Source organism: Pundamilia nyererei, unplaced genomic scaffold, assembly GCF_000239375.1.
Source record: "Pundamilia nyererei isolate P.nyererei 1_Seehausen unplaced genomic scaffold, PunNye1.0 scaffold00037, whole genome shotgun sequence".
Taxonomy (NCBI): Eukaryota; Metazoa; Chordata; class Actinopteri; order Cichliformes; family Cichlidae; genus Pundamilia; species Pundamilia nyererei.
This window is the reverse complement of record NW_005187438.1, coordinates 4,080,495-4,096,482: the sequence shown is the minus strand read 5'-3', so window position 1 is coordinate 4,096,482 and position 15,988 is coordinate 4,080,495. Positions and strand designations below refer to the sequence as shown.

General features: G+C 39.1%; 1 protein-coding gene across 2 annotated transcripts in view; it reads left to right on the top strand.

Annotated features, from left to right (window-relative positions):
- The window catches only part of ralyl (RALY RNA binding protein like), a 115,765-nt gene that overhangs the window by 39,736 nt on the left and 60,041 nt on the right, over positions 1-15,988 (top strand). For both annotated transcript variants that reach the window (XM_005730495.1, XM_005730496.2), the window contains exon 2: positions 7,857-8,130. In XM_005730495.1, the coding sequence (XP_005730552.1) occupies positions 7,875-8,130 (256 nt within the window). In that variant the 5' untranslated portion in view covers positions 7,857-7,874. The remainder of the gene's footprint in view (positions 1-7,856; positions 8,131-15,988) is intronic.

Genomic DNA, 15,988 nt, shown 5'->3' with positions numbered 1-15,988 from the left:
CGTTAGTGTAAACCAGAAACAATCGTCTTTCTTGAATTAACATTGGATAATATCGTGGTTGCCTGCAGTGGTGAATTCACAGAGGAGTATCTCCAGAGCCTGCAGTTTCCCGCAGCTCTGCTGATTTTTATGTCATCCTCCAGTTGCAGGTTTTATGAGCCACAGCTTTATTGTTTTGGTTCACTTTCACATCTCTCATAGGAGACAGCGTTCTGATTTGAAAAATCTACTGTACAATACCTGTTCATATCAACAGCAAACATGCAAAGTTTGAGACACCAAAGAGCCGCATATTTCATTTGGTAAAGGAAAAAGTAGGAAATGTAAAAGGACAATACATATTGTACCCATTTTTCCCCAAAGCTGTGTGTACGGACAACTGTTTGTCTGAATTTCTTAAAGTTGATAATCAATTTAATTCAGCTCATTTCCATGTTTGTCCAAAAGTGGACAAAAGTCAGAGAACAGTTGGTGTTCACTGTGCTGAGTGTGGTTGGATATATGAAACTGTCTTCTCTTTTTTTTTTTTTTTAGAGTAGGTGAATTTATTGTAATGATAATAACTGCTATAGTTCCACATGGCATGAATATTGGTCGTTGCATCACACAGTGGTACCCTAAATGATGATGCCCAGAGGATATAGGGATCCAGCCCACATTAAGTAAAGTGTGGCATTGCTAATATCCTCATTTTTTTAATCACTAAATGCAACTAGTGCAAATATTTCCTGAGTTTGAATGCCACTTTATTAAAATCACTCAGAGCAGAAAGTTTATTTAAGCTTATTTTAATGTTTGCTCCCTGCTTAACGTACTTAAGTGTACTTACGTACTGCACTGCTGTCTTTCTATTTCTGTTATGTAAAGCTTAACACTCCACTGCACCTAAAAGATAGAAATTTCCATTCACAAGCACATCAGACTTGATGAATTCTTCTGGTTTGTAAACAATAATGTATGTATGTATATGCAAGTAGTTAGTTCCACCTGTGATTGATTTCTTTTGTTATTTTGTTTCTTGTACTAAAGTGAATGATTTCGGCTCTTTCCCACCCCTTCTGAAACGTCTTGATTTTTGATGTTATTTTTCTGCTTGCCCATTTTGAGGAGGTGGAAACATCCAACTGCACTGTGGATAGAAAGCTTTTAGATATCCCGTGGAGCTATGTTCCATAGTGGAGAGGAAGCTTTCAAAACAATCATGCAGAGTGGGTTTTATATCACCCCGATGCTATTCTTACCAATCAGATTGGATTAAGAGCAGACAGAGATTGATCTATGCTGCGCTCGAGAGCTCACTGTGTTTGACCAGATTAGTTTTAACTCTGTGCAGCTGTATACTACCATGGAAAGAAATGAAATCTTGTCAGTGCAATTGAGGTGTTCCCCTGTCAGTCACAAACAGCAGACTCCCCCTGGATAATGAGAAATTCCTCTTGTATATCATCCAATGTTTGCTATGCCCCGGCACACGGGAGTTTTTCCCATCACATTTTACCCATCACTCTCGTGCAGGTGAATGAGAGCCAACTGAGAAATGACTCCATTTGCATGTTAGCTAATTGTATCGTTCCTTCAGGCTTTCTAATAGTCAATGAATTTTCTGAGAACAGAGTTCAGGGGAATAAAAATGGTTGGCGCTGCGACGCATAGCCACTATTTGTAGTGAAATGAGGTTTGCTGCAGGTAAGAGGAAAAGGGGCCCAATGTGAAGGGTTGTGGTATTGAAGTTAGACAAGATGTATGAGGTACATAGTCTTTCTTCCAAGGCTATAACCACCCAAGACAGAAAGAAATGCTCAAGTATAAACTGAACAAAAAAGTAATAAAAATTAGTAAGCACAGTCTGCTTTTTTTTTTTAAATAGCATGCTGTGCCACATAAATTACACACAGGAATATTGCATCATTACTGTCATTGCTTGTACTTAAAACTCATTTCACAAGTAAAAGCACACTAGAGTAAAAGTTCAGTAATTTATTAAACACGGGTTGCATAACAGACGTCATTATTGATGAAATTTTGTCCATGAGCAGAGAGCTAATGGATGCACTTCATCCATTAGAATGGGGTTCAATTAAGAGCTGTGATTTTTAGGCCATGTCTTGGGACTAGAACGCCTATTTAACGTATTAGGAGGTGGTGAACGTGAGTAAAACAACAACGATCCTTTTAGCTCTGCTTTGGTCTCCACCACCTTCTCAGTGTCATGACAAACAGGTTTTGTCTCTGCGTTTTAAGCTTAATATTCTTTATTATTTCGATTCAGGAAATAGTTTATTCTTTCTTGTTATTAGTTCAAGCTTAATTTTGAGTCCTTCTTTTCTGTACCTTCAGGGATTTTCAGTTTCTTTTGAATTCTGCAACTCAATGCAACAATGTTACATTTCCTGGTTGCTTTATCTTTATGCTCCCAGTTTAGTCTTCTGGGATCCCTAGCCTTCAGCTCTCTGTCACTGGAAACCTAGCTCCTCTTTGTGTCTATAGTTTGTTATTTGTGTCTTGCTGTTCATATTTTGTTAGTGTCATACTGTGCTTCTGTGCTTCTGACCCTCTTCCCCAACTGCACCACCTGAAAGAGGTCTTTTGTGTCTGAAATTGACATAACATTGAGGGGAAAATCTGGTTGATGGGGTTAAGACAAGGCTACAGTAGTGTTTTTTGTTTTGTTTTTTTACATCATCCTCCAATTTTAGTTAAAAAGCTAAGGGCAGCTTTGAAGACGAGATTATAATGATTATAATGATTTAGCAGCCTCTGAAAACAGTAATTAAATATTTAAAACCATAAATCCCATTCATGGTTTAGGTTAGCAGTCAAAAACATCTCTTACCTTAAGAGATGTTGCTCTCTTACCCCATGCAATTAACTGCTCAGAGAACAAAAAACAATGACTTGTGATAGTCATAAACAGTGAGGTTGTGTAAATGTCCCATTGAACAAAATTTATCTCACATTTATAGCACTTCAAACACCCTATGCCAGCAAAATTAGAATGGCTCCTCCTCCTCCTCCTTTTTATAGGTCCACTTTGCAGTGGTGTAGCAGAGTTGAAGCTGAGGCCGGCACTGTGTACCTTGACTCATAAAGCCAAAGGGCAGCAGCTGATTGAAAATGTGGAGAGAATTAGTTTTATGGCTTCCTATCTTGGAGACTGGAGTCCTTTTTTTTTAGATGCAAATAGAATAGTGGAAAGTGCTGTATAGCATTAAATGTGTTTACGGCCTTTATTCTGTTCATATTAAATTTAATTTCCGTAACTGTTCCTTCACCTTTAAATCAGGCGAAATGTTGGGAGTGCTGTTTCTCTTTGGATCACAATCGTTTCAGCCTCTGACCACACTTCACAAAAGTGCACATATTTATGGCTGGCTGCACGACTGAGATACTCTGCGGCCTATGATACAAATAGAGCTGTTGATTTACAAATAGGATTTTTTTTTCACAGTTGTTGCTGTTGCTTTCACGGGCAGAAAGACACATTTTAAGTCAAGATATAAATGGAAGAAATCTTTGAAGCAATTATTCTAACTTTGCGGTACACGGTGGCAACGCTTTTGGAAAAGGTGTATTGGGTTACCTTTCTCTGTTCTGTTTCAGCGAGCAGCTTCTTCGGCCTTTCCTCAGCCCGTCGAGCTGCCTAGGCAACAATCAGAGCAGAGAGGCTGAGGCATCGTGAAGAGAAATGTACAGTGGTGGAGTGGTAGGAAATTACAAAAGGAATCAATTCAATGAGTTCCCTCCATGAAAAAAAATGTCTATAAATCAGGCAGAGCCAGAGCCAAACAACAACCTTTTAAGAGCCTGTCTACCGAGGCACAATGCATTACAGAGCAAGAGAGAGCTCAGTAATATGGCTACTTCTGCACGAAACCCTTTCTTTTTTCACTCAACCGCTAACCCAACACAGCAGTGCTGTCAACTACATAACCTTGATGCTTTTTCTACTGACCTTATTTGTATGTCTTTATCATTGCCATGATATTGGGCTTCTCTTACAAAACATATTAGAGGCAAAGCATGCTGCGCTTTTCTGTAATGCCAGAACATCAAAGTGTTTTTTTCCCCAAAGGAGACATCCACCTTTTGAAAAATGTGGCACTTATTCTGACACGACCACGCCGGCATGAAAGTGAAAATGAAGACTTATCTGTCTTCACCTCTTAACTGTCAAAAGGCAGTACAGTTGAAGCTGTAATCATTTTTAAAGAGTGGGCTTTGAACACCAGGTCGTTACTTTTCCTCTAAAAGCAGTTTGCAGAGCACGTTTCTGTGTTTTTTTGATAACAAATATCAGGTCCTCTAAAACAATTCTTTTTCCAATTACATTCCTGGTTGAATATCACTTCCTGCGCTGTTTTCCCATGTTTCTCCCTGTGACGCTATCACCTCAGAGGACAAGAAGCTTAATGGAGGTTGTAAATATACTAAAAGGCAAGGTCAGCAGGAAAACCACTGATGGAATAAATTAGTGTCCCGTTCTAAAGAAAACAACAGAGAAGACAACATGAAATATAACAGTAAGAAGGGGTAAAGTGGTCCGAAGGCCAGTATCCACTCCTGATTTATTAAACTAGAGAGGCAACCTAACCCTTCTCCACTGATGTGTCATGTTCCCTGTGACCTGTCCATGAACATCCATATGGCAGGAGTGTCAGACTGGGGTTTTGAACTAGCATTAGGTGGTCACTGTGGTGCTCGTTTGAGTTAAGACATGCATATCTGTGTGCCTGCACCACATCAATTTTCAGTGTCTGCCACTGATAAATGACAAGGCCACTTGAGGGCTGGTGAGCAGGAGTTTATTCCCACATGTGGCAACGTGCAGAAACAGCACATCCATGCAACACTGTAAACCCGAGCTGCTGTGCGACCACAGTAGGTGCAAATAGTCAAAGAAATAACATGAGACGTTAGGTGATATAACACATAAAACATGTGTTGCCAAGTGAAAGAGTAGCGGTAGTGTGTGTTGCCTGATCCCAGACTCAGGTGTAATGGATGCATGACACAGAATATTTCCTCTGTAAATCGCACGGCTGTTCCACTTTACTGGTTGACTGGGCAGCTTTCTTCTTTATCTACTGTGGGTTCAGTGTGTGAATTGCATCCTTTTCAGAATTATTCTCCTGCCACATACAGCCAATTGCCGAACAAAGTTATTATGGGACAGCACATCACAATAAAACTACACTGTGTAATTGTGCAGAGATTGACGCTACGCAGTGGGCAATCAAAGCTGCCGCGCCGTAGGAGTCTACAGCCGTTTGCATTGGAAATTATGTTTGGTAAAGGGAAAGAGACTGCCAGTCAGAAATGTGTACGTGTGTGCGTTTGTGTGTTCGTGCACGATATTCCAAGAACATCAGCGTTACCTTGGTTACTAATCCTATTTACTGAGGATTGGATCCATTATTCAGGTTCTTCGTCTCAAAGCTGAATAGTTGTTATCACAGTGTGTCAGGGACAGGGACTCAGAGCAGGCAAATATTAAATATGCAGTGTTTTCTTCACAATATTTCACAGTATTTAATGGACTAACTGTAATCCATTTTGGAACATAAACTGTAATGAAAACCAGGATTTTTCCAGCTATAAAAAAACAAAACGACATGCTTGCAGTGAAAAGAAAATCAAAGGAAAAACTGGTGGAAAAATTTGGGGGGATCAATTTACCTATCTGCTGTTTGATAACCGTAATTAAACATACAACAATGATCACTCAATAGTGCATCCTTTCATTGGGTAGGCATAATTGCCCCGATGCTGCGACCAGTCATCTTTCGTGAAAACTAACATTCAAGCCGTGAAAAGGTCATTTAGGAATAATTGCAGAGGAGGCCTACAAAAGCTGAGGCTAATGTACGTTGATAACTTGACAGCACAGAAAAGTCTGAATAAAACTGTAACACGAATTACAGCCCACGCTTTATGTGATCAGTGAAATGGCACACAAAGCATTAGGGATGCAACAATATGGGTATTGAGATAGCAAAGCTTTTTCACTGACAGCTACTGTATTTGGTTTCTCACAAAGCGGAGAGAACTGCTGTGACATTCACATATTGTTGCTTCTTCTTATGCTCCTCACAATCATCCAGTGGTAGCATTTCAACCATGAAAAATGTGGCTTAGGTAAGCAGTTGACTGGCCAGTGACATTGTACTTTACATACAGAGAAGGAAACCTTCAACAACAACAACAACAACAGTCTTTTCAACAAAAAGGTGCATTAAAAAAGTAGAACCCAACTAGGAAAAAGGGTAAAAGTTTAAAAGTTTAGTAAGTTTTAAGAAAATGATATGTTGCTATCAAACAAGTCATTTAGGTTTATGATTTACTAAAAACTAGCTATAATTTGAATTTAATATGATAACATTGGTACATATAATAACACACAGCATTGGACCCGTGCCACAACAACAGTAAGGCCAATCTCACTCCCTTCTTGGTGTCATTTAACCAAAACCACAATTTTTGTTTATAGATGATATATATAGTATTTATTAACCATTTGCAGAGCTTAGAAACATCAATCCAGCTCCACCTGTCAGAATGAATGTGGAATGGGTAAAGATCATGCATTCTGACTGATTCAGGCCCGGCTCCAATTCCTATCCTGTCATCTCCCGGCGCTCTCTGCCCTGATCCACTCAGAGTGGCTTATTTTCTCCAACACAACCTGTGTTCCTCATTCAAAATTGCTCACCCTTCCAAAATTACACCGAAAGATCTAAAATCTAATTAAACAACATGTAGATAGTTCTGTAAAAGTTGACATGGTTGCCTTTACATTTATGAAAGAATTGGAAAGTTGCCCTACTTTTTTGAGTTAAACGTGAAGTACTTATAGTCGCTTAACTCTAAATATTAACAGAGGTCGTCATTCATCAGTTACAGAACAATTATTATTAAAAGATGTGTAAGCATCAAATAATGGTGCAATTTCATTAACAGTAAAATCTTTATTTTTATTAAAAATTAATTTTCCATTCATTAACTACGGTTAATATAAAGTATTACTGGAAAAAAGTAATTATCCTGCGTTTCATGGAGCTCCGGTGTGTAATATGAGTAAATAAATGTCAAATGACTCAAGTTAAATTGAAGTAATTTTAAGTGTATGTAAAATATCTGTTTCAAAATCTCCTTTCCAGAAGTTTGACTTTTACTTCATCTTTTTTTCTATCTAGTTATATTTCATGTCACATTTCATGACAGTGGATTTGTCACCAGCCAATCACATGCCCCCAGCTGGGTCAGTAAAACATCCATTCACAGCAATGCTGTCAGTTGCTGGAGGAACCACAGAGAGACTCTGTGTGTGTGTTTTACTCTTTAAAGTAGTTGTCTGACTGAGAAACAGCTTTAAAAAACCACGATGCCATGTTAGCCAAGGTCACAAACCAGCACACCGAGCTGGCTGGGTAAGTAAGTAAGAAGCACATGTATGTGATGAAGAAGCAATGATCATCATTCAGAATTGGCTAAATTTAGTGTTGTTGCAGCTCAAGAAAGGTCAGTTGTTAAACCGTTATATTTTTTCTTTCCTTTTTTTTAAACTTGCAGTGTTTTTGATTTCTCTAAGCAGCAGTTAGGTAACTGGTGACAACTCTGCAATCATGAAATGACTTCTTTAAGAGTATTATTGGATATTTTACTGATTCTGAATTAGTTCCTGAAGTTCTTCGAAAACGGTTCCATCTATAATTGTGCTTATTTATTTGACTATCTGTGTCATTATGTTATGTTAAAAAAATAATATTAAACACTTCCTTTGGAGCAGAATTAGCAGGAGTTGGCCTGCCCGTCCTCTAAAGCTTTCCCCCTCCCCTCCCCCTCTGTCTGTGTCCCAGGAGGGCAACTGGAGGAGAATGACTGGTAAAACTCAGACCAGCAACGTGACCAACAAGAATGACCCTCGTTCCCTCAACTCCAGAGTCTTTATTGGCAACCTCAACACAGCCATCGTCAAGAAGACCGACATAGAGGTCATCTTCGCCAAGTATGGCAAGATAGTGGGTTGCTCTGTGCACAAGGGTTACGCCTTTGTACAATACATGAACGAAAGGAACGCCCGAGCAGCAGTGGCGGGGGAAAACGCCCGTATCATTGCTGGACAGCCTCTTGGTGAGTCTTTGCTTTGTTTTTGTTTTGTTCTTTTCCTCTTTGCTCTCAGGTATCTATCATTTGCTATGCAGATTTTATTAGTATGAAAGCCCAGTGAAATATAGCCTATACTGTACTTCATGAACACTTTCCTCTTGAAATACAGAGGCTTGATCTTTGCTGGAGGAATGGATTGTCTCTCTCGGGAACAAAAACTGCCTTAGGCATCTTTCAGGCTTTTAGTTTAGAGCCTCTCTTGGCTCCTAAATGCTGAAATGTCTGTGTTTGTTGTCATGCTGTTTTTGAGAAAATCCCTGCTGAATCATTTAACTGATCCACTAGTGGATGTAAGCACAGTTTGATTTTAACATTTACTAAACATCAACTTGCAGAAAGTGTGTCAAAGTTCTTGTGACATACTATTTAGAGCGGAATGGAATTTATTATGTGGCATGGGATGCACCTCCAATATGCTGTGCAAGCACTGCTACTCTACTGTGCGTGCACTTTTTGTGTTTTATGTTGTTGTTGTTGTTTGTGGATCGTGAGTGGGAAAACTTTTCATATTTGGAATTGTTTTGTTCCTGGCTGGCAGGCAAAATGTTTAAGCAATCAAAAGACGTGAGTCAAAAGTTAACTTTTTATACAAATGGAAACAAATTAGAAAAATACCGAAGAATCATTGTTATACGGTTTTGTGTGTCTTCACTCCAGAAGCAAACAAAGCTACAATTTAAGTTTCAGTGTTGAATTAAGTTTTGTCTCTGAAGGGCATTGTCTGGGGCCTTATCTTGTTAAAACATCTTTGCGAAGCCTAGGGGTGAATTGCAAAGATACAGCGGAGCACATTCCTAGACATTACTGCTATCAAACATAATTTTAAAATGATCATGACCAGATAATGCTGTGCATGCAGGCAGGCGAGCAAGAGACCTTTTGATTAAATTCTCTGCAGCAAGTTTAGTGTTTCAACTAGGGAGCCTGGGCTCTGCAGTGAGTGCAATGTGCAGGTTTTACTGAGTGTTAGTCATAATGCAATAACAGTAAAAAGAAATTAAACCTTCTTTCAGTGCTAAGGACCAAATTAACCATTTGGTCCTTAGCACATCTTAAAATTAACTAAATGCAATCTCAGATGAATTCCAAAACATGGTATATTACACTTTGTCATTATTTATATAACAAAAGTCAAACCAGATGCAGAAGCAGTTTGCAGAAAGCAAAATACATTCTTACAGCTTCCGTAAGAGACTTTAAGAGACTAAGTAGCAGTCAGGTGCTGCTAATCAATGCACTTGATAATTACATCAGGAAGTGTGAGCACCTTATAAATGCAGACGTTTTAGTGGTTTGCAGGTCTGGAGCATTCCAGTGTGGGTTAAAACATTACCAAGGAGGAAAGACACCAGAAACGATCTTAAAGAAAGAATCGTTGGTGCCAGTCTGGTAAGGGAAGTGTTGCAGGACAATTTCCAAACAATTAGAAATGCTTCATTCTGCAGTGAGAAAGAATACTCACATGTGGAAAACATACCAATTACCAATCTTCCAGTGAATGTACCACCCCAAGGTCAGACTGTGCAGTCCTCAGACTGCTCAATGAGCTACATCTCAGGCTCTACAGGCCTCACTTAGCATGTTAAATGCTGAAGTTTATGACAGCACAATTAGTGAAAGATTGAGAAAGTATAGCTCATTTCAGGGCTGCCAGGAGAAAGCCTGTCCTACTCTTGCGTCTAGAAAGAAATTAGCAGCATGGTTTGAAAAGTTGCAGCTGAATCAATTTTCTTGATGAATATCTTTTGGACAAAGTGGTGTTTGCCAAACATGATGCTGTCCATTATGGCCAAACACCAAATACTGCATTTCAGCACAAACACATCATACTAAGTGTTAAGCACAGTAATGGAGAGGTGATGATTCGGCTTGTTTTATATACCAAAGTAATCTAGAGTCAAATGTGAGGCCATCTAACCAACAGCCAAAGTTTGTACAAAATTGGGACAAATTAACAGGACAATGATCTCTCTCCTTCACTCAGACTCAGTGCAGACTCAGTGCATTGTACAGCTAATAACAATGAACTAAAAATGACTGGACAGGTATGGCGTGGCTGGAAGGGTTTCCAAGAGAAAGCCTCTTCTCTGTAAAATGAGATATTTGTCATTAGGCTCTTATTTCATTGCAAAGAAACACGAGGCTCCCTACGGAAAGATTGAAGAGGTACAATAATAGCTGAACCCATAAAAGAACATAGATACAAAGCCAAGACATGGACATAATAGTGGATAATAAGGTAGACCTACATGATCACTTTGGTTACCTTGCAGTTTTGTGTCTTTATGATGTTGTATCATAAAGACACAAAACTTTTGGTTCCACCATGATTTTTCTGTGACTATGGAGTAAAGAAGGACACAGCTTGATTGCCAGCTTGGACTTGAAAGTGATCTTTCTAATCTTTTTGAAAAGGGAACATTTAATGAAAGAAAATGCAGAGCTCATTTAAAAGTTGTCTGTTCTGCATCAACCAGACAAGTTATTGATCTGCCTCCTTTCGACACAGCTTATATCTACCAAAACACCAATAGTCTGACACCGGTAGTCTGACTTGACTCTCACACCCTCCTATAAAAGTCTACTCATGTGGTTCTTTCAGCTGCTTTTCTCTTGTTAAGATGTTGAGCTGTTCATGAAAGTGTTTCCTCTTTGCCAATTATTGGATATTTCCCCTGCATGCTTAACAAATGAGATGTTCCTCCTGAAAACTGATTGTGTGATTGGAGCTTTCTAAAACAAATAATAAGAAGAAGAAGAAGAAGATTTTTTTTTTGAATTATACTATTTCTCTATCAAGATAAAACATCAGTATCAAGCACTGATGATCTCTCGTTGACTGGTTAATGTGAGCTAATGTGTTTTTGCTCTTGAGGATGTGCATTAGTTTGATATTTATTGTTATGGATGTTACAATTAGTGAATTAGCAGGAAAAAAAACTGTTATTAAAACCATTCACGAGAAGGTTGATCAGCCGACGGAGCCAAAACCATATGTGAGCAATCCACCGAAGGCCTAATAAGAGTTAAACTGATTCATTTGTGACTTTAATGCTAGACAGGTGACTCTTTTTCATGTGTGATTGCTTGTTTTTGGTTGAGAAAACAATAATAACTAAAAGTATTTTCATTACTACAGAGTTCATTTCACACGAAGCAAGACAATCCAGCCTTCACTGCTATCACTCAGTCTGCAAGTCATGTGGCGTAAGTAAGACTGGAAGATAGATCTTTAATTGACAATTTAGACCACCCTTCTTCTCATCCTGCCAAGCTGATGCTTTTTATATTAACATGGCAGAGAAATGAATCAGCCCCGTAATGATTTTGTGATGAAGGATGACCTCCCCAAAGCATCCGGCTTCCTGTGCAAAAACATTTCATTAAAGGGTTATTACCTGCAAGTTGATTGCACGTCAGCTTCACAGGTACGCTAACATTGCTCTGTTACTAAAGGACATTCATGTGTGTTGCTGTTTGAGCCACTGTTGACAATGTCTGTTGTTATCATTGACCGCCCGCGCAAGACGAATCAACAAATCTTTGTGTGGGGGGAGAGGAATGTTTGAAAAAGCACAGTTTTGAAGTGGGAAAAGAGGTCAGTGGAATAATCACATCATACTTCGACTGCACAGCTCCACTTCAGTTGTGCAGACCCAGGGTGATGACTAATCTGTGCACTCGCTGATACACAAGTGTCAGAGGTCATAGCCTGCTGCCACCACTGCAGATGAGACTGTTACTGTATATGTGCTATATGTTTGCGTGTGTGTGTGTGTGTGTGTGTGTGTGTGTGTGTGTGTGTGTGTGTGTAGCTAAAAAACCGCAGATGAGCAAATGCAAAAATTCTAAAATTGCAAAGCTGGCAGCACCGTCCTCCCCTCGCCTGCAGAATGAAAAATGGATGCTCCATTACTCTATCAAATATGAGTAGGAGTTCGTGAGATCGTAGCTAGGATTCTGAGCACAGCAATCATTACCAAATAATAGTACGTGTGATGCTATTTTGAGTGGAGCGCTGTATCTCTGTGCAATTCGCAGATACAAGCTTGAAGAAATTTCTCGTTTTGCACGAGCGCAGATGTTTAATATAGCATCACATCAGACACGAAGACGCTTTCCTCTGTTCCTCTGTTGGTGAAACATTGAAAAAAAAAAGCCCCAGTACATACTAGACAGTAAAGAAACCTCCCTTGCCACAGTGTTGGCAGTATTTAAAGCAAGGATTCTTGATTTGTGGATATCAAACGTGCAACGGTGGAGCTCTAATGCCAAAATCAAAAGTAGAAAATATACAGTGCTGTGAAAAAGTGTGCGTTTCCTTCCTGATTTCCTATTCTTTGACATATTTATCATTTACCCTATTTGAGAGTAAGTGACCACCCCCAAATCATGATTTTCCACACCCAGCCTTGATTACTGCCAGACTTGTTAAATCAAGAGACCACTTAAACAGAACCTGTCTGACAAAGTAAAGCAGGCTTTAATATCACAAAAAGCCACACATCATGCCACAATTTAAAGAAACAGCTGAGAAAGAAAGTCAATGAGATCTGTCGGTTTGGAAAAGGTTGCAAAGACACTTCTACGGCTTTGGGAACCACAGTGAGAGCCATTATCCACACAAGGAAAAAACTTGAAACGGGGGTGAACGTGTCCTGGTTCAACATTTTCTTTTAAAACAAAACCGTGTTGGAGTGGTCTGTTCATAATCAGGATTTAAATCTGATTGAGATGCTTTGGCATGACCTTAAACAGGCCGCACGTGCAGAAAAACTCTCCAGTGTGGCTGAATTAAAAATTCCTCCACACTGAGTTGAAAGATTTATTGCCAATTATCACAAATGGTTGATTGCGGTTCTTATTGCCAAGGGTGGCGCAACCAGTTATTATGTTTAGGAGGCAATCACTTTTTCACACAGGTAGGTTTGAATGATAAAAGAACAATAAATAAAATCACCATTTAAAAATACAGTTTTGTATTTACTCGGTTTATCTTTTGTCTAAAATCTGTCTAAAATGTGTTTGATCATCTGAAACATTAAAGAGTGATAAATGAAAAATATGCAAAAAAGAAAAAGAAAAAAAGAAAAGAAAGACATTGTTTTTCAATTTATATATATCACAGTATCCTTGATTTGTTTTGCTTTGTGTGTCTCTCTCCATGGAGCTGAAACAATTAAACCTCGCAGTTTTTACCAAGCCAGTTGCTAGCTGTGCCTTTCTTCTTCCTGGCGCTGGCAATGGTAGTGTGCTGGAACTTTAACTGAATGCAAATGAGAATGAAGAGACTAAACAAAGCAATAAATTTGTTATCAAAGACTCAGTAGCACTCAAAACAACTGCGGGAAACTTGTCAGTATTAGCAGCTCCTTTTACAAAAACACATTTCATCTGTTGAATGCATAACAGAAATGCTGAACTCGGAACACTTTTTTGCTCATTTTTCTGAAAGATGCAAACTATTCTCCGCGAACGACAGATTTTTTCAGCATCCCCGGAGCCTCCACATCGTTGCAGTGCTGAGTTTCAATGCGGCACGCTGAAAATAACCCTTACGCTACCTTAACATTAAGTGGAAGGACTCGCAAGGAGTTAACATCAAACTTGGGTCTTTGAAACTTTTCAGAGATTTCATAAAAAAGCTGATTATATAAAACTCCTTTGAAGTATTTGCATCAAATGTTTGCGATGCATATCACACTTGCCCTTTATGTGGTAAGCTGAATATCTATCATTTCTTGTTTTTCTCATCTACAGAGGTGGTTGTTTCAACCGTGTCCTGACGTGGCACGGTGAGCTTAAGTGCGTGCCTGGAAGCAGCAGACGTGTGTGATTGGCAGGTGGTGATTGAAGCCCTGATGGAAAAAGGGCAATGAAAGAATAACATCCTATATTTTTCTAAGCAAGGCCATGTATGAAGATACAAGCTGCTGTGTGAGCTGGGAGCGGAGGAGTGGAGGAGAGAGAGGTAGATAGCGGAGAGAGGGCAGGCTAACAACATCTCTGGAGAGCCTGCCTGGTAGCGAGTACACCTGATAATCTTTCTTCTGTTGACTCCTGTTTTAAGTAGCTTGACCCTCCCTGAAGAGATTCGCATTCCACCTGGAAGTTTCATGTTGAAGGTCCATCCCATTACAATATTAATGACCAAAGTGAAGGATAATGTTTGATGGATCACCAATCATACCGCCTCCAAATGGCATTGGCAAGAGTTAGGCACATAAATAATAAAGTGATTTAGATGCAAAATCCATCCTAAGCGGATTACAAAAGCAGTGGCACTGCAATCAATCGTCATTTTGGGCCAACATGATGCATAGCAAGCAGCACCGGACACAGAGAGTAAACTACAGCAGGGAGAAGAGTGAGGAGGGACAGGTAGAAGGAGAACATGCAGGGAGTAGTGCTTACAGTGGCTACAGATACACTTACCGGAGCTGTACGTTGCTTTTTTCTGGGTTTATTTTTATACTTAGAGATTAATAGACAAATACAGGTGACGTTATTTTATTTTTGATTATTAGGAGTTCGTCTACAGGGGACTTCTTTTAAAGGCATTTTACAGTGTATTATTTTAATCAAGGGGCGAGACTGCTGTGAGGTCAGAACAGGACACTGGTGGCCAGTTGAAAGCTCCTGACATTAATGATAAAAAGCATCAAAACTGCCTTTAAGTTAGAATCTGTTGTGTGAGTGTAGCTATGAGACACATGCAGAAACAGACCAATTAAAATCCAACATGAGGCAGAAGAGCATAACAGCAACATTTGAAATATTGGCATTACATCAAATACTATGTTTTTCACAATCAATTTTACAATGCTCTCCTTCATTATGCTTGACAGAGTGCAGCGGCTAAAGTTTTAGTAGTGTTACATTCCACAGAATAAAAACTATGGAAACATGAGATTGAATTGAATTAAGAATATACCAGGCTAAATTCAAACACACTGCCATTGAATTTTGCATTATAATGCAACTGTAGTGAGACTGCATTATTTACAGGGACACAGCATTAAATGTAAGAACATAAGTAGCCTAGGTAGTGTTTTCCCTGGAAGCTGTAAGTGAAAAGTAAAACAAAACTAAACTCGCTTCAAGCTAAAAGCCAAGGAGGCCTCCACATGATAAAATTTGATGATAAACATATTTTTTTTTACCTGGGATATTGTATCTACTGTAGGGCTGAGTTTTTTAACCAGTCGCTTAAAGCATTTCTACCATCTAAGCACATTAGTGATTTCCTGCAACATGGAATGCAACTAGCGATTGCTCCAGCCATACTCAGGTGAGTCATTTGTTTATTTTGGGGTTGCACATCAACAACTGCTCGTATCTCCTCTTTGCGAGCCCTTCGTGGCCTTGTTGCACTCAATGATATATTTTTGCTTCAAGTGGTGAAACAAGTTTGTTGCTTCCAACTTTAGCAGGAGTAGCTTCCTTGTATATTTTGGAGAGTACTGTGCTGTGAGTACCTCCCTTTATCCCTTTATAGGCATTAAATCGTCATTGGAGACTGACATGCATCTGTTGCATCACATCATGCATACTTGCTGTAGCATGATGTGATGCTTTGAAATGGCAAAGTCCTAACAGACAGCAGAAGGATTTAACTTCATATCCATTTTATTTATTTACTTTTAGAGCTCTTTTGCATTGATGTTACTGGTGCAGCCACGATGAAATTAATCTAGAACCATGAACTAGCATGAATTTGGCTCACTTTTTCTTAGCCTTATTTATATGTTGTGTTTAATGTTAATTAGCAAACTCTACTGTGTGTTGTGTTAATAAAAAAGTAACCATGCTTAAACGCTAA